The sequence below is a fragment of the Mustela nivalis genome (genome assembly GCF_964662115.1).
Source record: "Mustela nivalis genome assembly, chromosome: 20".
Classification (NCBI taxonomy): Eukaryota; Metazoa; Chordata; class Mammalia; order Carnivora; family Mustelidae; genus Mustela; species Mustela nivalis.
In genome coordinates this window covers 35,396,988-35,419,762 of record NC_139039.1, presented here as the reverse complement: position 1 = coordinate 35,419,762, position 22,775 = coordinate 35,396,988, and the positions used below count along the sequence as shown (strand labels likewise).

The window sequence follows — 22,775 nt, the reverse complement described above, 5'->3', positions numbered from 1 at the left end:
GCTGAGCGGGGGATGTAGATGATTAGGTGAAGGTTGGGGACTTGGTATCAGGCACTGCATTTTTATGGATCAGAAATGCAAGTGAGAGGGCAAGATGAGAAGTAATGTGCAGCCAGAAAGTTGGAATCGCCGACTTGTAGGGCGTACGGTGTGCTGGTGCTGCTCACAGCGCTCGGCATCCAGACTCCTCACGGCGGCCCCATCAGACCAGCGCTGCTCCCTCATCTCTGTCTTGCGGACTGGGAGACAGGCACCAACTGCGAACCGCTCTGCCTGGGGCTGACCAGGGAGGGGACCCAGCCTGCCTGGCTCCCTAAACGTGCTCTGAACCTCTGTGCGGCTCTGCCGCTGAGATCCTTCGACTGCATAAATGAGAGCGGAACTTGAGAAAGCAAGGACCAAAACTCTGCAGAGTCGGGTCTTCCCCCTGTGCTTTCTGTGCCTTTATCTTCAAAGCCAGTTCACTCCTGAAAGTATGTAACAGGACAGTTTTGACGTTGGAGATGCCTCGTGCTATTAAGGCTTGACACCGGTGGTTAAGAACCATCATAGAGAATCCGGAGCGAAAAAGAGATGCCTGTGGAGTCCCAAGACTCCTATTGAAGCAGAAACGTCCTTCAGCTGCAGACCATGTGAGTCACCACTTCTTGGAACCCTGTCTTTGAACGCATTTCAACTCGAGAAAACAGGTCTAAGCCTCCTTGCATTCCCACCTAGGGAACGTAGTCTCCTTTGAAATCTCTTCGGACCATCTCCTCATTGTCCAGGGAATTTAATCTGTTCATGATATCAGCTCTTCACCGAAAGGCGTCCATGAGAAGAGGAATTTCCCAGCTCCGAGTCCTTGTCTTGGACTCATGGCTTGTGCAGTGCAGGCTGAGAAGGAACTGCCTGCTTTGTTCAAATTAGCGTGTCTTAGGAACTGTAGTCACTTCAAAGCTCGTAGCTATTCCACAGAAAGAGTATGAATGTGAAAATATGGCAAAGGCAGGAGAGCTGGGGGTACCAGTGAGTAGAAACCAACATCAAGTCCTGGAGGAGTGGAGCTCTCTTTCCCACGTCTGTGCTGGGTGTGTGACCCTCCGTGACAGGCTGACATACCCGGCCGAGGCACTAGGGACTCAGGGGGTTAAGTGCCTCGTCCTGCCAGTGCTCTGGCAGAGTGAACCTGCCAGACTTCACCTCTGCCCTTCGGGGACTCACAGTCTAGTGGGAAGAGCAGTGACAGTGTGTGACGAGTGATACACTTGGACGCAGCGACATGGTGTGCTCATGCAGGTGATTAGTGAGCCTGAGGGTGGTTGGCATTTGGGGACAAGTTTCTGTTCCTGGGCCACGTACGGACTGGAAGGTTTGTGTATGCAGAGTAACATTTGGTACTTTTGATTTAACTGAATGACTTCAGGTAATTGTGGTAGACTAGGACATTATAGCACTCTTCTACTTCAGCTTGAAACCTAAAACCATCAGTATATATTTCTTTTTTCTATTAACTTTTTTCTTTTTTAAGCTTAAGAATCTGCTTTTTCATCTTTTAAAAATATATTTTACCTCATTTTCAGTTGTTTTATATAACGATGAGTTGTAAAATAACGAAAAATGAATTTTCTTGTTTCTTGTTAGAATTTCTTTGCAAAGAATGTCCAAAAATTCATATTCACATTGATCGTATAGACAAAAAAGATGTCCCAGAAGAACAAGCATTTATGAGAAGATGGCTTCATGAGCGTTTTGAAATTAAAGATAAGTGAGTAACAGCAGTTCTCCTACTTCAAAAACTTGGGTTTGGCTACATTTCAGTGTAGTAAATAAACAATTTTAAACTAATGTATGTTTTTTTGTAAACTCAAGTCCAGTCTGTTCATGTTTTAAATCTTACTGTTTTGTTGTCTGTGAAAGAACTTGTTTTAGGAGGCCTTCCTGTTTTCATTCTCTATATTTTCCAGAGGTACTCTGTGGTGCGATATAAAATTAGAAAACACACACACACACACACACAGCTTTTCACTGTGAGATGCCCCACGTCTGCATTCCCGGGTCAGGCAAAGTGGTGTTGTGTTTGAGAACTAGCTGGCAGGCCCGCGGTGCCCAGAGAGCGAGGCTGTGGGATAGAGCATTGTGTCTGGGGTACGTGTAGAAATGACATGGATATACTTGCTGGAAGAAGGGCCAGGTGACATTCTGACCAGAATGTCTTTTGCTGTTAGTGTTTTGGGGCCTAAACAGTTTCTGGGGTTGAGCTTGTGTTCATCTGTGCTATTCACATCACTTCAGAGCAAGACAGTGGTGTGGACCCTTGTTGAGCGTTGGCTGCCCGTGAATTACGGGTGTATTTAGACACCGCCTGGGTGAGGCACGACTTAATGAGGTCGAACCGAGGGAGAGAGTGTGAAGTTCTGCTTACCCAAGAGCAAATCTGGAAGGGCCAGGGGCCCTCCATAGGGGATGATAGAACCCCTTGGATTTAATACAGTTTTCTAAAGGAAAAAATTTTAGAATTTTCTTCTCTTTTTAGGAAGATAAAAAGTGGATGTCAGGTTTTGATATGATGCTTAGAAACTGAATTCTCTTGGATGAAAACTTTAGGATATATTATTTGTTGTTTGTTTGGTGTCAGTGGGAGTTTTATCCTTTGGTGCATATCCTGTTTTTTGAAAGATATGTTTTAAACATCTCTACTTTTTACCCTCTTTTTGAAAAAAACAGATCCATTAGTTATAGTATGTATGGTTTACTAAAACCCCAACTATGGCGTTTTTACAGACTCAGAAGTAAGATTTCCAAAATTAGGCTTGTGTTCAGAAATTTGACTTGTGTTTAATTCTCCTGATACGATTCTCAGCAGACTGCTCTGGTCCCCCTTTCTTTGTTGTATTACAATAAAATTATTTCCTCAGTTAACCCTTTTGAGTTAACTTTAGAAAATGAAAATTATTAAAAGTGTGCTGCATTGAAAATGAAACTTTATGAAGTTTATGGACAAGTAGCTACATTCCCTTAGTTCGTGTCCCATCAGTTGTACGTGATGGAATTTATACCACCAGCCATTCACTGTCACCCACGTGGGTTACAGAAGAAATTTCAAAAGTAAAATATGTGTGTTTTGACATGAAAATCAGTTCTCAGAAAAAAACCCCGAACAATACGCTTAACATCCAATGTACTTCATGTTATAGGCGCTAATACATACTTAGAATGAGCCTGGACCTTTTAAAACAGTGGTTATCTCTGAGGAGTGTGTTAAGGTAGTAGAAGGGTTTTCTGCTTTGTATTTGTGTTTGAGAGTTTTTTGCTGAGTCTCTCCTGCTGTTATAACTTTACATTTTTTAAATAAGATAGGAAAATGAATTAACTATGCCATTTTTTCCTTCTTATACCTATTTTTATAATCCCATGCAAATAAGGGCTTTTTGAGGGAAACTCCATTATACGTTATAAGAACTGCTGATCTTCTCTTTAACTTCTGATGGATTGGGAGCCACAGAAGGGAGGAGTGGAGACGGGGGGAAGGTGGAGACAAAGTGGGGTTGGTTATTACCCATGTGTGAGTGAGTCTGGTGCTTGCAAAATTATTAAAAATCTGAAGTTTAAAAAAATCATCCCCACAAAATTACTTAAAACTATCTTTTTTAAAAAATGACATATAATACAATTCATCACTAATCATGAACATATAAAGCTATTTTCAAAGTCTAGAAAGCCCAATTAAATCAAGTCTCTAGGTATTTCCTTATCCCAAGGACCTTTAGCTTCTCTAGCATGTAATAGGCAAACAGAGCTATTTGTTAAATTAGAATATTAAATGACTAAACCTGAAACTTTAATTTTTTTTTTTTCCCATTCTGGCCATAGGTTGCTTATAGAATTTTATGATTCAGTGGATCCAGAAAGAAGAAACAAATTTCCTGGAGAAAGTGTTAATTCTAAATTAAGTCTCAAGAAGACTTTACCATCATTATTGATCTTAAGTGGTTTGACTGCTGGTCTGCTTATGACCGAGGCTGGAAGGAAACTCTATGTAAGAACGTGGATTTATGGAACCTTAATTGGCTGCTTGTGGGTTAGTATAAAAGCTTGAGCAGTAGCTGTCTGCAGGCAGTGGGATGTGCTCCGTGGTTCAGTGTTGGCAGCCACACCTTCCGTCAAATTGTTTCCTGATTTTAATAAGAAGTGTAAATAAAGCCTTGTTGATTGAACATTGGGTAAAATAGAATTTCTGATTAAAGCCGGCATGCAGATGGTCTTGGGCAAGCATACATGGTTTTACAACTTTAGAACAGAAGCTGCTGGAAAGGGGAAAGCTAAACAGTTTATGCTATACTTGGCATTTCCTATGAACTAATGTCATCTTCAGAAGACTATTAGGATTGTATAATTTGTTATTGTTTTGTAATTCAGATAGCTGCATTCATGAACATTAATTCGCGTATATTTCACTGTATTTGTTACTTTTAGTTTTTTACAACTTTGACTAGTCCAGCATTTATCACTAAAGTATTTAGTATCTTGGAGCTATGTAATATTTTGCTTTCTGCTTAATTTCTCCAAGTGAGTGAAAGAAATTGTATGTAAGTATCAAGAGAGATACCAAGGAAAAGGGCAAGAAATTGTCCATGGGGAGGAAGCTCTGGTTAGCGCATGCTTTTGTTGTACTGCATTATTAGCTGATTTTACTTTATATTTGCAGAGTAATTAACATTTCTAATATTTATTGAAACAGCTAAATTTGCACACCCTGTATTGTCTACAAAAGAATAATGTATAAAATATGAGAATTAAGTTTAAGTTAGAATCGTGACCCTGATTCACTGTAGCAGAACTTTACATTGCCCGGCTTTTTGAAGAGTTAAGCTAAGCTCTTAGTACTTCCCAACATCTGTGCCATAACTACTTGAAAACCTTCAGGTTTCCTATTATTTTTTATATCAAAATAATCAGTGTGAACCTTTGTTGGACCTGAGTCCACAGATATTTGAGGAGATGGGAGCCTCCAGACGTCTGACTAGATTTACTAGCACGTGCCTTTGCTTGTTACTCTTGAGTTTAGCACAACATTTAGTTCGGAAGTCGTTTTTTTTTTTTTTTTTTTTTTCACGTCATCACAGTCAGTTTCCACTGTGTTTGGATTCTCTTCCTTTGGACGACTGTCCGCGTGCTGCCCCGTGCCTGGCACAGGACACGCGCAGGAGGGCTCTGAGCCAGCCAGTGTCTGTCCCGCCACAGGGCGGGCCCGTGGGAGCTCTCGTGAGCGGCCCTGCTGGCTGCGCCACAGGCAGTTGGCGCTGGTCTCATGTCAAGAGATTGACCTTCCACGAGCCAGGAAGATTGAATCCATCACCTGAATGAATTTGTTTAGTTCTCAGTACTTTTAATGGGGCTACACAGTTAATCCATATCACCTCCGAACAAGAGCGCTGTTTCAGGAAACAGATCACCCGATTCAGTTTTCAGTCACGAAATAATGGATGTGCAAGAGGATGACCTTTTTTGGATCTGCTCAGTGTTGATGTTACAACTTCAGCTTGATTGCCTACCAGTCCGTTAGGATAACATTTCTGCTTCATGGATTTTTGTTGCAAAATTGTATCTGTGCACCAGATGAAACACACCAGCTGAATCATGATGAACAAAATGAAAATAATAAAGAAAGGAAATTTCGTCCAAGTTTTTCTCCAGACCCAGAGAGCAGGCCATGTCAGACAGCACCTTGCACCGCTGGGTAGTGTGAGTTGTCCGTGTACAATAGTGTGAGTGTGTGTACACACATCCCCACAGGACACAGCGGCCTAATTATGCACGGCAGTGTGGGTCACACTTCTGAAAATTGTTCTCATGCCAAATTGTCATTTTCTCTTACTTGTAAAGTGAAATTTAAATCCATCCCATGTCTTTGTTAATATATATATTTTTTAACAATCCTAAAGTTAGAACCTGTTTCTAATTAGATCAAAGTATATGTAAGTTGGGCAACTTACTTTGAATATCATGGATATGCTCTACATTTCAATTTTAAGTAGTAGTACATTGGAATTATGTTGATTATAACTGATTTTAAGAAGTCACAGTGAACTGCATAAGATCACTTTGAACATCTTATTTCTTATGAACATACTTATATTCTCATAGCAGTTCTATAAAATATATTTGTTAGTTTAAAAATTTTGTATCCAAATATTTGGAAAATTAGAAGCTTCTTTTTAACATGTGCTGATATGACTTGAATTATTATTTTCTAAAATTAAGAGCCCTGGATCTACCTGTAAATCTCTTCACATATCATTTAAGCCTATGTTTATGTTATTCTCATTATTGATTTGCAGCTTAGTTATTACTTGTTTTCTTTATAAGAATGCCATCAATGTGCATGCTTTTATGTTTTCCAGAAAAGGGTGTGTTTGGATGGAAGTAAAAGAAAAAATAAAATCTTTCACTGTCTCTCCTGTCTGTGCTATTTAACATTTTGCGACCCAGAAATTCCCCAACACTCTTCAGTTACATCCTAAGCTTTGTGACTGGCCCTACATTCTGAACGTATAAAATTACAATATTTTTTCATAAATATTGAGCAAACTTTTAAAAAAATACATTACAATACTCAAAATTGTGAAGCAATCTTTTAGTTTCATTATACAAACTCATCTATGCCTCTTACACAATGTATATCGCAAGTGTTAGTTGTTTGACAGTTCCGTAATCATTAGGGTACCTCACTGAGGCTTGTCCGGGGCCTCAACTTAGCCAGGTTGGTAAGTGAAGAACCAATCTGACTGATCCCTGCCCTGTACATACCAATGGTTTCTTTCATGTCTTCCATTCCCATGTGATTTTGTTTCCTGTACCATGGTCCCAATTTTCTGTTATTCACATATAAAGCTTTATTTTTCCTTTGCAATGTTACATGGTTTATTATTACATTCACTGAACAGATCCGTGTCAAGAAAGTGATCTTTTAAATAGATGGACCATTATACAAATAGGGTATATATAAAATTTGCCCAACAGGTGGAGACACGAAGTAACTGCCAGATACCTATTGGACACACCTTTAGGAAGAGAAATGTTAATCATAATGATAATTCATGTGTACAATTGCAGATGTACTAATAGATTTTAACCATAATAGTATTGTTCTTGATGTATTAGATTGAATAAAAGGCTGTCCTGGCAGATATTCCAGATACCACCTTGTAGTGAGTTACATATCTTTGTTAAGTAGGATTTCTGGGGGGAGAGGGTGGGGTTAGAATGGTTTTTATTATGGGTTACACATAATTTTAAAGATTGGCTTACTTGGAATGTGTTACCATGTAGTATTTTGGCATTATACACAGACTAATTTAACCTAAGAGTCAAACATTAGAATGAAAATTGGTACTTAGTCAAACTGACAATTTGGAAACATTCAGATATTTGATATTATATGGGTAAGCTCCTTGTAATTGAATATACAACTTTGCTCAGGTATTTTGAACTGCTAGATATACAATTACTGACTTAGTTTAGAGTAGTTATGACTCAACATTATCCCCAAGATTTCATCATTTGCCACCTTTTCCAGTTTGTGGACAAGAAAGTAAATCTGTTACTTTTACCAGCTGGGGAGTTATTCTCAGAGTAGTCATGCATGAGGTCAGAGGGACAAATACCCTACCCCGAGCTGGGGGAAAAGTGATTGTTCGGAAAGCCACTCCAAATAGGAAGCTCAGTTACTTCTGTATTAAAATATGATCTGTAGAGCAAACCCTCAATACCTATTTATCCATGGTCACTTATGCCTTCTAAATTAGTAGTGGTTCATGACTTTATGTGTGAATATGTAAGAAAGACCTATTCTGCTAATTATATTTTTATAAATCATTGCGCCTTAAAGAAAAAAATAAAAAGATGCCACCGATATTCTCTGTATGTTCAGGAGCAAAGGATATTTGCCTAACAGTCTTGTCTCCTTATGGTATGTTCAGAATAAATTCTGATTTATCTTGAGTTTATTGGTGCTTCATTAATCCAGAAAAAAATTATATATATATATATATATATATATATATATATATATATAAATCTCAAAATCTGCTTGGTGATATAGGATGATAAAATATCTGTTGGGTGATGGTTATTTCACATATTTATAATAATGTATATGTTTTATGTACGTGGATGTTTTATTGCCAGGTAACAGCTATAGGATACGTTATAATTTTGCTTTTTTCTGATACTTGCCAAGGTTTGTTGAGTGCTTACTGCGTGCCGGGCCGTGTGCTCACATCCTAGCGAGTTGTCTCATCTCCTCACATGTGACCCTGGGCAGCAGGGTCGCTCAGCCCGCTCAGCCCGGAGGCGAACAGCCGCGGGCCAACCGCCAGCTAGTGAGTCCTGGTCCTCCCACTTGGTGTTCCACCTTGGACGAGTTCTTTAAAGTTTCTGTTTCTACCTGATGTTTCTGTTTAAATGCTCTCCCCTGCACATTACTGATGATCGTCGCATTTATCTCAAAGGGTGGCTGGTGACTCAGTGAGTTATCCCGAGTTATCCGAGCCCTGGTCGTAGCCCATGGAAGGTAGCCGCTGCTCAGTGAATCTTGTCCTTCAACTTCTCTTGCTCCCAGTTTTACAGATGAGGAAACGGAGACTCTGAGAGTGTGAATAAAATACCCCGAAGTCCCACAAATACTTCTAGCAGAAAAACGTGTGCCCATTCTTTTCTGCTTAACAAAGATGTACTGCAGTATTTCCTACTGCCTCGGTGCCTTTACAAGTAGATGGTCTTAACTAATCATAGTCACTTAAAGAGGCTTCGTTTAAAATCTAAGTCAAACACAGAAATTACAAAAGGAAAGATTCTCCATCTTTGATGAGGAGTCGTCATGGTGTCCAAACGGACTCCGTGGTGGGCTTGAGGGCTGAGGGGTGCCTGTCCCTTGTGTTGGTAGCACGGGGTCCTCACGTTGGCAAAGGGAGATGCGGACTGGCAGAGTCGAAGGTCTTTCCTTGCAGAGGCACAGAGCACAGTAATATTCGAAATGGTCCTGCTGAGGGTCGCTTCCCGTGGGAAACGCCCCATTATCAGATGGTCTGTGCCTTCTCACTCCACAGACGTGTAACCTGCAGCACACGACGTCCCCTGTTGGAGCCCTCCTTTAGCAATAACGTAAGGGAACCGCTTATTTGCCTCCTAGAGCCTAGAGTCCAAGGAGATAATAGTTGTAAAATCCATGTTTAAATAAAGTTGGACATAAATGTGAGAGATTATCATAATTCTTCCTAGACCATCTCGGCTCTACTTCCCGCCTATGACGTGTGGATAATTAATCGTCCGTTATTCTCGGCCGCATTCTGGAGTTCGGACGCTCGACGGTTAGCAGTGTTTATGACCCAGCGTGTCCCCCGCGGTGCCGCGTCCTGTCCTCGCGTCCCGAGTTACTGTGGGTCTGGGTCCCAGGTCCGCTGAGTGATTCCTGGACGGTGCCCCACGTCTCGCTCGTTCCTGGGCGCCTTCTGTCTGTCCTGTCTTGTGCCCCGTCTTGTGGACAGACGGAAAGATGGCAGAGGGGATTTGTTCCTCCCCTCGACCCCTCGTGCCACTGTTTTGTCACTGGCCCGAATGGGACGTGGCAGGGACCGCCCTGGAAGATGATTTCTTGTCTAACGGAAAAGGGGATGAAGAAAACCTAGTGTAGAAGGAAGAGCGCGGTAGGTGAAGGAGAATCTGGTCCCCGGGCGGCGGCTGTGAGGGCGCCATGGCAGTGAGTCCGTCTGTGAGACGCCCGGTGGGGCGGTGTTGCCCCGGCTGTCTGGGTTTTACTCGGAATGGTGGCCGCTGAAGGCTGACCCTTTCGTAGGAGGCCAGGCAGAGTCGCGGGCAGCACCGCGCTCGTCCCTTCTGAGAACGCCGGGCTGCGATGCCGTCCCTGTCCGCGGCTGTCCCGTCCCTGTCCGCGGCTGCTCCCGTGCTGTCCCTGCAGGAGCCTGGAAGGCCGCGGGGGCTGCCCGCCTGGGACCCCGGGGAGCCCGCCGGCCGGGAGCCGGGGGCCGGGTCGGGGCTGGGTCCCGCCCGCGGACTGGCCTGGGCGGCCCTGCCCCGGCCCTCCCCGCAGCGAGGGCGTGATGCCAGGCCCGGGGTTGGGGGGCGCGAGAGCTGCTCCCGACGCAGGCCATCGGGGGCTGTTTCTTTGCAGGAGGCGACGCCCCTGATCCCAGACCGAGTCCACGCACTGGCCCCTGACTCCCGTGCGCCCGATGGCCACACACACGTCGGTCACACCACTGACACCACGGATGCTCATGCACCATGTGGGTCTTAAAATCAGGGCCTTCTGCGGTGCAGGTGGTGGAAATAGGTTTGTAGAACTCATTTGCCCTCTTACTCTTTGTGAAGGACATTCGGGGAGGAGTGAGAGCGTGGATTCCGGTGCCGGGCCACTGGCCTTCGAGTCCCTCCCCTGGCCCCCCGCCAGCTGAGGGGACTTGGTTTAGTCCGCAACCTCTGATTCCTTAATTACAAAACACAGACGGCAATAATTGTCTGTGAGGAAGAACCAAAATGACACGCGGATTGTACCTGGGTCCGTGCCTGCCACGTGGTAGGCGCCCGGTGCCCGGGGTACCAGTGTTCGCGCTCTGGCGACCTGTGCCCCGGTGAAGGCGGTAACCCCTGTTCCCAGAAATCCTAGTACTGGGGAGGACACTGGCTCAGGTTCTGCTACACTCGTGCCTTTTGCTGTAAACCCCTCAGACACTTCCTACGATGTCGACAAGCACGTGCTGCTCACGCTCGAACCAAGGACCAAGGCCGTTTCTGTTGTGCCTTTGTGATCTGTTGCTCTAGGCTGGCAGGAGACAAACACAAGCGTGACACTGTGAAATAGAGTGTGTTTAAAACACCCGTATCCCTCTGTTCTCGTGTGCTAATATCTTTATTTTATGTTGTTGTCTCTCTGTGTCCTCTCCTCTGTTTCTAGAAGTTGAGATAAAAAAGGGATTTTAGATCAGAAGTAAGTCGGGTACCGAGCAGCCTCCATGTGTCTGTATTCTTGGCTCTGGTTGTCCTCAGCGGGCTTATTCCCGCGCCCACTCTGGTTCCTGGTTCTCTGAATTTCCCTAGCGTGTCGTTCTGTTCCCGGATCTGTTTTGTCACTGACGCGAGCTCTGATAAAACCGAGAGCGGCACCAGGCCCAAACCGCACTTGGCGTGGAAGCAGTGCAGGGCACAGAAACGTTAGTCTGAGAGTCAGGAGACCTGCCGATGTGGGCAGCCAGGTCCCAAATCTGTGACAGTGGGTCACTTCCACGAATCGAGTCCATCTCCCGCAGACGTTCCACCTGCCCATCTGTCGTGCCGCCCTGTCCAGGCGGCCTCCCAGCCCCCCACATCTGACGCATGGCCACCCTCCACCTCTCTCCTCGGGCCAGACTGCCTGCGGGTTTCTCCCTCCTGCCCCCAGTAGCTTCCTCTCTCTCAACTTTCACCCCATCACGGCCCCTTAACCCCCAAATTCCCGGCCAGGACACCGCTTCCCAGTTCCCCTCTGACGATGTGGGAGTCACGCCCCGCCTCCACACCTGCTCCTTCCCATGTGACCATCGTCCCGGGTCCCCCATATGCGAGCTGTGCTGTAAGGGTAGAATGCATACCAGACTGTTTTTTGGTTAGTTTAAAAAATGTAGTCCATTAGTATTTTTGTTGGTCACAGATTGTAATAACATTGGATATATTGTGTTCAATAAAACATATTAAAATTTCACCTTTTTCTAACGTGGTTACTGGAAAATGAAAGATTATATTGTTGTGTGGCATTATATTTCTATTGGACTTTTCTATCCTGAGACTCGACCACAATTCCCAGCTCATATCTGGCACTCAGCAGGACGTGTTTATTCAACAGATAGACATCTGAGGCTAGACATTGTGTGATTAATTGCAGTATCGGATTCAGTGATTAAAAGCTGAAGAGTCTCTAAAGCCATTATGTTTTGACTTTACTCCCTGAAGCCAACAAATTCCTTTTTAAAAGTCAATGGTATATGCAGTAAATATTTAATAAGTGATATGGAAGGTATGATTTGGAAGGATCCTCTAGAAATTATTGGTGTTCGGGACAGCAAAGTACAACCAATAAACAAAGTCGGAAGAAATACGACCGTACCGAGTCATGTGATTTTGGATTGGGCTTGCAGTGGTCACTATGTCATACTATTCTTTGTAGTTTTTGTATCCTTAAATTTTAACAAATTAGAAAATGTTAAATTGAAGCACATAGGTTATTGTTCAAGCAATATTATCTGAAGGTGATTCCATATTGTATCATGATCACTAGTTAAATAAGTCACCACTTTCCCTTGATCACGTGTCCAAGTATGAATGCAATCAGTAAACTCTGACAATCTGCAAATAATTGGAAGTTCCTCTGGTGTATCTAAATGGATGTAATCAGTTAATGGTACCTGGTACTACGATACCAAATAATTAATGGAAATATTTGCGGTTGCATCTGCTTGTAATAAAGATCTAAAATTTTTTACTTCTGTCTGCTCCTTTTACTCTTCCCAAAGGAAATTATTTGAGATGCATTGTGTTGAAAAACAGAGTGTTTATGGTGGCCTCAGAAGACACATTAAAAATGGGGACAGCAAAAGAATGAGGGTTTTAACAAGGCAGCAGCCACTAGCTCCGAGAAGTGCATAGGAAACCAGATGACTCCCCTTGTTTTGCTAAAAGAATGCTTTTTTTATCTAGTAAATGATTTTGACACTGCAGACTAAGACTGGTAGTTACAGGGCGCCTGGGTGGCTCAGTCGTTAAGCGGCTGCCTTCGGCTCAGGTCATGACCCCAGGGTCCTGGGATCAAGGCCCACATTGGGATCCCTGGTCGAAGGGAAGCCTGCTTCTCCCTCTCCTGGTCCCCCATGCTTGTGTTTCCTCTCTCTGTGTCTTTCTCTGTCGAATAAATAAATAAAATCGTAAAAAAAAAAAAAAAAAAAAAAAAAAAAAAAAAAAAAAACTCAGTGCTGTGATACAGTTGAGAAACTTGAAGAGTTGGAAGAAAAGAAGCAGAGGGGTGTGGTGCACAGCCGGTTCACTGTCCAGATGCAGAACAATCATCAAACAAAAGGAAATACGGTGACTTGATTAGGTTATCACAGTATCATGTATCTTCTCTTATTTTATTGCTGATAATAAAGTCACATCGATCCATAATAAAATAAAAATAATAAGAGAAGGTACACGATACGTAAGTGTGCTTTCAGATATATGAAATACGCATGTGTGCGCATACATACCCAGCGGTGCAGAAAATACTTCCCACTGAGGATAAGGATTTTTCAGAGTGATGCATTACCTGTCTCCACATTGTTTTTTAAATATTTTATTTATTTATTTAACAGACAGAGATCACAAGGAGGCAGAGAGAGAGAGAGGAGGAAGCAGGCTCCCTGCTAAGCAGAGAGCCTGATACAGGCCTCCATCCCAGGACCCTGAGATCATGACCTGAGCCCAAGGCAGAGGCTTTAATCCACTGAGCCACCCAGGCGCCCCCTGTCTTCACATTTTTAATGTTGAACCCAGGGTCTAGGTGACCTCTGAAAAGAGTCCCCCCTGGTTTGTAGGTGGGTGACCTGCTTCTCCATTCAAGGGCACAGTGAGGTCTTCAACCAACCTCCACCCTGAAGCCTCCGTCAGTTTGGAGACAGTGACTCTGACATAAATGACTTGCCCTGTGTTCCTTAATTTCCACACCTGTGCAATTACCCTCTCTCTAAACCACTTGTAGAAATCTTTACTTAGTATAACGTGTTACATCTATATGCATATTCACGCCGTGTTCATCTGCCTCTGCTGGTCCACGACAGCGATGGGTCTTTATGTGGCAATATGTGATGGATAATGTAGATAACGTAAACTTTTACAGCTGACAAATTCCCAAAGTCTCAGCCGTATCCATAATTGAAATAAACGCTGCATCATAGCGGAAGACCATCCTATGTTGTTTACGAACTCAGACAATGTGCAAAGCGCTTCACGTGTTCTACTTTCTCTTGATAACCTCGTGGGGTAGGGAAGGATCCCCAGATGTCCTTCAGTGAATACGGATTTCATTTTTTAAAATATCCCAAGCAGAGCTGAGTCCTAAGAGATGCCTGACATTGACTCTTCCGCCCCAGAGAGGACGGAGCACGTCTGGTGGGGCCCCAGCGGGAAGGACGCCTCCCCTGCCCTGGGAGATGTAGGACAAGCATGGGACTCTGAAGAGTAAGAGACGCCACCACCGAGACGATCAGCCACAGACCTTGGATGCGGCCAACATGCATCAGCTGAGGCCCGGTTCATGGACGCGATCAAACACAGCTCAGGCTTTCCGGCTTTGAGGCCTGTCTCGACGGGCCACGTGGGGAAGGGTGCGGTTGCCACGACACAAGCATGGGGACAGGGACCGAGCTGGGGGCCCAGCGGCATCTCTTGGGGTCCAAGTCTTCGCCACAACTGTCTGCCACCCCTTGGTGGCCACATCCCAGCAGCAGAGTGCTTCGGGAAGAGGACAGACCGCTGGGGGGCGCTCACACGTCCTGCCACGCCCGAGCACCAACGGAGCCACAGCAAACATTGCCGGCGTCTTCTCTCCCCGGCTCCCGCCTCAACCACCTCATCTCAGCCTCTTCCAGGGGCGCGGGTGCCAGAGACCCGCCGCACCGGGCAGGCCGTGCTCCCCGCAGGCAAATGGCAAACCCGCAGCCAGAGCTCAGCTCCCGGCCCGTGTCCCCGTCTGGGGGCTGCCCTCTCTTCGAGGCCACCCGAGGCCCAGGGGCACAGTCCAGCCGCCCCCGCCCCCGGGAGCGCCGTTCCCGGTACCCTAACTGGCTGGGATGGCCAGCGAGCCGGCAAGCATGGCTCCGGCTCGGTGCCTCGGTCCGACGTGCCTGCAGTGCCCCGCTGAGGAGGCTCAGTCTCCCGAGGCCAGCCTGGCACCCAGTCCCCACGAAGGTTCTGGACGTGCCTGTTTCCTCGCCGCCACTGCGCCCCCCCCCCCCCCCCCCCCCCCCGGCACCCCACCGCACCTCCGAGACAGGCTGGCCGTGTGGGAGGCGGGAGCCCCGCATCCCGGAGCTGGACAGCGATGTTCAGACGAGGAGGCCGAGGCCACAGTGGAGACGCCGGGCCGGGCTCCCTTCCTCCGAGAGGACTGGGACCAGGGTCCCCTGACAGCGGCGGCGGCGGCATGCTGAGCATGTTGCTGCCCCAGCACATTGCCCACCATGGGCGAGGCCCAGAGACACGGACGCCATCGGTCAGGCCGGCAGGAGGGGCGGGCGGCCGTGAGAGCAGAGCCCAAGCCCTTTCCGCCACACACGAGCCTCTGCCTCCCGCCCCCCGACTCTCATTGTCCCCCCAGGAGCTGGAGAACCCTCTCTGGCTCTGAGCCACCAAGACCTGGCAGGACTGTCCCGGGAGGCGGTCCACAGAGGGCACTGGTGGGTCTAGGCCCGGGTCTCGGAGGCCACGGCTACAGCTCCCCTCCCCACCTCTGGGCTGTCCTCCCCCAGGATGACCCCATTGGTTTCCCCCAAGGCTTACATGGAAATTTGTGTTAAACCCAAGGAGAGGGCACAGGGACATCATCATGTCACGCTTAACCCTTTACATTCGAAGCTTTCGACCTTGCCTATGTCTTCCCTGAGAGACAACCTCAGCCGGACTCTTGTCAGCCTGAAGGTCAGTGTCTGGCGTCTTCCTGAACAATAGGAGGAACAACACCCATGACCCTCAGCAGATCTGAACCGCCCTAAAAGGATGGGGACGCTTCCAGCAATGCTCTGGGAAGATGCGCCATTGGCATGTCCCATGGGGCCCGCCGGGACAGCCCAGCTGCTGAGGGTGACAGTTAGTCTTGCCTGTCATCATCCAGAGTAGCAACGTCCTCCCATTTCCACGGCCACTATCTCTTCACACAGCGCACGGCCCGGCGGGCGACATGCAGCCAGACGAGCTCATGACTGAGACCAGGTAAGTGTCCAACCGCATCTAACGGCTTCTGCTTTCCAGGAAGAATCCGGCTTCGCAGAGCACGCGGACCGTGAGCTGGACCGAGTAGTCCCACCAGCTGCGACGGCCATCGTGTCCCCCGTGCCCACCTCCTGGCGGCTGCTGGCCCGCCTTTACCTCATGCGCACGGATTTATAAAGCAGGCACGATGGGTCCCGCCGTGTCGCTGAGAGGACCAGGCCCGGAACCGGCCAAAGACGCCCCCGTCTCCGGCCGAACCAGCCGCCGAAGAGCTGCCGTCCATGATGACACGTGTGCTTCTCTGCAAAGTCGTCGGAGGCAGGAAGGCAGTTTCAGGCCCGAGCACATGGGAGGAAATTTGGGGGTCTCCAGGTGGGGGGGGCCTGCCTGTGACAGCGACAGCATGCAGGACTGTGGGCGCAGAGCCGCTGGGAGAATGGGGCTGAGGAACTAGAAGGAAATGGCCCCACATTCGTTCAGTCTTGCCTGGCCTACACCGGCCCGGAAAGCCTTGATGTGCACTCTCCTGCTCATTCCCCACCAGACCCCAAGGGGACAGGCGTGCATCGAGCCTTCCCTGCACAGGTTAGTCACGCAGAAAGGCCACTGCAAAGCCCCCGCAGGGGCTGGCCCCCCCTCTGTTGGCCTGACCCCATTCCCCGGGACCTCTGATGGGACCTTAGGAAGCACCAGCCCCTGGATGTGAGAAGAGGCCGATCTGCTCCCTTGGCTCAGCTTGTAAGGCACCCGGCACGGGGTCCGTCCCCGCATCTTTGCAAAATAAGTAGCTCGGGTAACCTGCAAGCTCTCCGGCAGCTGGAAAAGCACACGCGTGGGCTTGGCGACCTGCGTTAGCCCTCACACAGCGGGTGCAGAAACCCAGGCTCGCCGCCTCCTTTCTGCAGAGCAGACCTGCTGGGCAGGACCGAGCTCGGGCCCAAGGAACAGTGGATACTTCCTGGTGCCTGTTCCTCCTGCTTTCTACGCGTCCTTCCTGCTTACGACGTGTCTGCCTCCGGGGGAGCTGTGGCGGGGACACGCATGGCCACATTGTCCCAGCTCAACCAGAGACTCGGAGGAGAGGCTGCGCCGCTCACATTCTCCTGCAGGGCTTGTCCGCTCTCAGCAGCTGTGTCTTCTTCAGGCGGGTGCCTGCGCCCGGGGGCTTGCGTGTATGATGAAGAAAGCAAGTGTGGAGCAGTCAGCTCTGCCTTTATTTGCCGCAGGTGACACCTGGGGCAAAGACTGACTTGGGGTGGACAGTGAGTCCCTCTGTATCCACGCTGGTTGGGGCATCTGTCCGCTTGGGCGGTCTTACTCTGTGTGCTCAGTCAAGGTGAAACCCAGGGGATGAACAGCAGGTGGGACACGAGGCAGGCGTTTCTCTGGGCAGGAGCTGTTTGCAGAGGGGCTCCTGACTGCCTCCTTCCGTGGCACTCCGACCTCCCCAGCCTAATTCATAGATCCTCCTGCTCTCAAAATATCTGTTAATGTGTAGCCTCTGTAAATACATCGTTGGCAAGTTAGCACATTAGTAGAGTTAGCAGAGTCCAGTGGAAGGAAAAAGATGTTTAGGTTGAGTGAATCAGTACATGTCAGCCCTACCCCCACCAACGTGCCAGGTGCTTGTGCTTGGTTCTGGGCTCATGGGGATTGTTACGGACTGAACTGTGTCCTCCCAAATTCATAGATCGAACTCTTAACCCCAGGACCTCAGAATGTGACTATATTTGGTGATAGGGTCTTAAAAGAGGTGACGGAAGTAAAATGAGGTCATCAAGGTTGGGCTTTAATCCTGTCTGACTGATGTCCTTATAAGAACTGGAAGGGAGCCCAGGGATGCATGTGCACGGGGACTGGAGGGGGGCAGGCTGCAGGGGGACACACAGCAAATAGGTGGCATCTATATGTCAAGGAGAGTGGCCTCCGGAGGTCCAACATCTTGACCTCAGACCTCCAGCCTCCAGCACTGGGAGCAAATTAATTCCTGCCATTGAAGCTGCCCGGTCTGTGGTATTTTGTTAGGGCAGACTGACGGATCAATGAGAAGCCATCCCCGAGCTCAGAGGACTCACTGTCCAGCAGGTGGGACTCGTGCCTAAATGTCTGTGTGCCAGCAACGTGCTTTCCCTGTGCCTGCCCCCGTCATCTCTGAATGCTGGTGGAGCCCCTGCAGGACTGTCCTGCCTCTCTCTGCCTCTCCCCCGCGCTGCTCCCTTCACACCTGTATTTAATTCCCATTTCAGGACACCGCAGCAGGCAGAGCACATGCGCACTGAGGCTGTCCCAGACGGAGGTGACTTGAGATGGCCATAAGGCTTCTAGACCTCCCTGCCATCCTAAACTTGCCGAGACCTACATCCCCCACAATGCTGACATTCTAAAAACGACTCAACACTTCTCCCTCTGTCTGGAGATCTCTGAAGGTCCGTTATAGCAGAACGGTTGCTCTGGAGAGTCTACAGGGACTCACTTCTCAGCTGTTCACTGAGGGACTCCCATCTGAGTGCCTTAAATGCTTCGTGGAGGAGAGATTTATTGGATGGATTGGCTTCTTGTTTTGCTCTTGGGACAATTAAGAATAACTGTGACTACCTAAATGCTTGGGTAGGATCCCCTTTCTTTCGGTCTGTCATGTATTTCATTCTTAACAAACTCCTACACATGTCTCAAAACCCATCTCAGGGGTTTGTCTTCCCCAAGCTGAGCTGACCGGCCCCTCCTTAACAGGATCAGTCTTTGTTAAACAGACTCTGGCCAGAGTGCCATGGACTGAATGGGTCCCCTTCAAATTAATGTTCAAGCCCCAATCCCCAATGTGATTGTATTTGGAGGTGGGGCCCCTTGGAAGGTAATTAGGTTAGATGAAGTCCTGACAGCAGGGCTCAAGTGAGGCAATTAGCATCCTGATAAGAAAAGAAGAGGAAGAGACCAGAGCTGGCTACCCCCCAGCCCTGACCCACCCCCCACCCCTGTGTACGAACCAGGACACAGGCCTTCCCCAGACATGGGACCTGTGGGCACCTTGACCTCGGACCCCAGCCTCCAGAGCTGGAGAAACACCTGTGGGCGGCTCAGGCCTGCGGGCTGTAGCGTTTTCTTATAGCGGCTGGAGTAGCAGAGACGCAGGCTGCTGGCTCTCCGCTGAGGGGGCCCCGTGGAGGGGGGCCGGGTTTCGGCAGCACAGGGCAGAGCTTGGCACCTAGCAGGAAGGACCCAGCTACCAGGATGCCCAGGGTCCGCCGCCCCACAGGTCGGAAGCAACCTGGGAACTTACGCTGTAAACTTTGGATGCTACTGTGTCCGCTTGTTTTACTTCAGAGGCAGGCGAGAACAAGCTGGTGATATTTTCGGGGTGAGGAAAGGCCTCCTTTATTTGACAAAAAGACCATTTACTAAAGGGGATCACAATAAAGAGCAGGAGGCTGAAGGCTGTTTCTTGCTTCCTCTCCCCAGGCCTTCCTGTTTTTCGGGAGCCCGCAGACCTCCCGCAGGAAGGAGGCAGGCAGGAGCCCCTCTGCAAACAGCTCCTGCCCAGAGAAACGCCTGCCTCGTGTCCCACCTGCTGTTCACCCCCTGGGTTTCGCTCGGACCGAGCACACAGAATAAGACCGCCCAAGCGGACAGATGCCCCAACTGGTGCAGATTCGGAGGGACTCACTGTCCACCCCAAGTCAGTCTTTGCCCCTGGGGTAGGGGACATGTGGGGGTCCCAACCTCTGGGCCAGCTCGCTTCAGCTTCTCCCGCCTCCGCAGCGCTGGCTCCGGTGGAAAGTCACAGCAGCGTGCCCGGGGGGCCTGGGTACGCGGGGCTCATGAGGACGGTGGCAGGTGTCTGCCCCGGGAGGGTCCAGGCCGCTGGCTCTGAAGGATTTACACCAGCCTCGTAAACACAGCACCCGAGCCGGTCTGGTGGGGGAAAAGCCCCTCCCGGGGACCCAGAGGCGTAAACAGCTCGGGGGTTCCTGCGGGGGATGCAGAGCCCCAGAGGCTAAACCCACAGAAACATAAAAACCAGTACCACGACTTTTGATGTGGCCTTTGGACAGAAAGCAGCCGGTTCCCACGGCACCGGCTGGGGACGACCCGTTTCTCCTGCACTTGGCGGAGTTGGGAGGAAGGCAGTTAGGCCTGTGCCAACCTTGACCTTCACAGACGAGCGTTCCTGCTTCTGAGACCCACTTTGGCTGAATCCTGTTTCCCAGACTGGCCTCCGGGTTCAGGCCTTTGCATTCGGTGCTTTCCCCCTTGTTCCTGAGGAAAACCACGTCTAGACTTGACGTCCCTTCTCTTTCTGGCTTCTCGCCCGCAACCTTCTCCAGGCGGGGGTCCGGCTGGGTGGCATGTGAGGGGGCCCCTTTCACTTTGGGCTTTCGGCCGCTGGGGACAGAAGCCGAGCTGGGGGTCGTGAAGTAGGCGTTGACCCCTGTCTGGTCACTGACTGTCCCCGGTGCATCCCACAGAGCCTGAGTCAGTAGGTCTGAGAGGATCCCAGAAACTCACTGTCTCCGACGCCTGCCGGTGACCGCGCCCCAGGCGCTGCGGAGGAGGGAGATGGCCCCCAACGGCAGACAGCAGCGGCCAAGGGGTGTTGGCTCGTGTTGTCCACCCCACACTTTCTGCCCAGCTTTCCACGGCCGCCGTCTCACACCCCAGTGACCGTCTTCCACTGACGGTCGGGAGGCACAGGGCCTTCCTCTTTCAGAGGAGCCTGGTGGTGGCGGGACACCTGGTCAGGGTCCTCTGACATGTGGGGCACAGGCGGGCTTTCACTCTGTGCAGAACACCCAGAAATAGAGAGTTCTGCTTTCTCTCTGGACCCCAGGGGAAGGATATTGGCCGGAAATCTAAAGCAAAGGGACAGTTTCCAAGAGCTGCAAAGAGGGGACTCGCAGAGAGCCTGGCCTTGCAGGCCTGGGGTGGACGAGGGTCTCGGAGGAGGAAAACGTTATGGAATGTTCTGAAAACATTATAAAATGTTATGAAAATAGGGTTCGGGCCCGTGCATAGCCTGCAACGATTCAAAATGCTTAGGGCTCCTGCTATACCGTGCTGGTTTCCAACTTGAGTGAGGCTGGCGTGGACGGGAAGGTTATGAAGTGTGGAAAGTGTGGGCTTTCTCTCCCCTGTCCTGTGGGCTTCCGGCCGCTACTGGTCGGCTCTGGGTACGAGTCTCTGAGTTCGGCTTCCCTCATTGGCAGCACAGGAAAGGGTAACCGTTCCTTCCCCACTGGATTGTTGGAGAAATCCGGCGAAGCAGGACATCACAGCGGACACGTAACAAGGGCTTGATGAGTATCTGCTATTATTACCTGAAGACTAAAACGCATTACAAGAAGTCCAAGGACATCAACGCAATTTTTTTTAAAGATTTATTTATTTATTTATTTGACAGACAGAGATCACAAGTAGGCAGAGAGGCAGGCAGAGAGAGAAGAAGGGAAGCAGACTCTTTGCTGAGCAGGGAGCCCGATGTGGGGCTCGATCCCAGGACCCTGGGATCATGACCTGAGCCGAAGGCAGAGGCTTTAATCCACTGAGCCACCCAGGTGCCCCATCATCAACACAAATTTTAAGCTAGTATGTTTTTCTAGAATGGGAAACTACCATCTTCAGGCTAAAAAGAAAACAAAATTCCGTTTTGGCTTGGTTTTCCGTTAAAAAAAAACGACAAAAAAACTTCGCAAATGTAAACAAGCAAATGAACTGAAGGAAATTTACAGCTGTGGGTAGGCATCCCATCGCAAGGCCTCCCCTGGGACAGGCCGGAAGCCCCTGGCTGCATCACGCCCGACCGCCCAGTCACTCACGAGTACCCTTCCTGGGACACGACAAAACGATGTAGGCTCATTTTCCACGTATGACGTCTGCCATGAAGTGGGGAAGGTTCCTGTTGGCCACGGACCAGTCTGAGGCTGCCGGCTAGGTGATGGCTTTCTTTCCACGTGGAAAAACCACACCTAATGGGAGAGATCCCCGCCCTGGAGTCCTCTGCCCGTCATGATGTCAGAAGCATTTCCTACTTCATTTCCCCGGAGTCTGACCACAGAAGCCGTGACCTTGTTGGAAAGATGAAAGTCCATCTGGTCTAACTTGAATTTTTTCCCCAACCGCCGCCACTTGACTCAGTTGGAAAGCACTGGGAATGTGATGTCCCTCATTGGCTTCGAGATCGTCTGAGGATGAACAGGGATTAGGCTCCACGTGGGCCACGTGCTGCCCTAACGGTATTTATACACAGACTGTGGGATCTAGATGCATTCTTCCTTTTTAGCGTCTGTATATCAATCTGCAAATTGAGGTGGTAGAGACTAACAGGGTTAGCCTGTGAAAAATAAAATCCAGGAATGTGAAGCTTTGTGATACAGTGTGGGAGGGGAAGGGCTGCCATGCTGGTCGGGTTTGGATTTGCCAAAGGATTATGGGAACCATGAGAACAAACTTGCTGCACGTTTGTGAATGTATGTCAAATGATTCTGCTTATGTGATAAGGTAGGTCAGTGCCCTGTAACACTGTCAGTAGAAGTGCAAGAGGGGTTACCATGTTTCCTAAAGACTTTTGGAAAAGTCTCTGAAGCTTTAGATGCCTGTTGCATTTTAAGAATGCTGACGGCAACAGGTTTTCCCCAACAAAGCTATTATGGACTCTGCTGTGTGCATGGGAAGAAACACAGAAGACCTCCTGCGTAATAGAGCACAGACCGGGAAGAAGTCCTGCTGAGTCCCAAAGGACTTGGTGTGAGTTTCCATCTGATACTGGTCCACCGTATTGGATGGTGGCA

At 48.9% G+C, this 22,775-nt stretch overlaps 1 protein-coding gene across 1 annotated transcript in view; it reads left to right on the top strand.

The window, feature by feature from the left end:
- AGPAT5 (1-acylglycerol-3-phosphate O-acyltransferase 5) overlaps positions 1–6,435 on the top strand; it is a gene marked incomplete at its 5' end in the record, with an annotated part of 53,470 nt that extends 47,035 nt beyond the window's left edge. Inside the window, 2 exons of the mRNA XM_082715129.1 lie at positions 1,624–1,747; positions 3,853–6,435. Coding sequence (XP_082571255.1) covers positions 1,624–1,747; positions 3,853–4,078 — 350 coding nt within the window. The 3' untranslated portion in view covers positions 4,079–6,435. The remainder of the gene's footprint in view (positions 1–1,623; positions 1,748–3,852) is intronic.
- Positions 6,436–22,775: the final 16,340 nt, after the last annotated feature.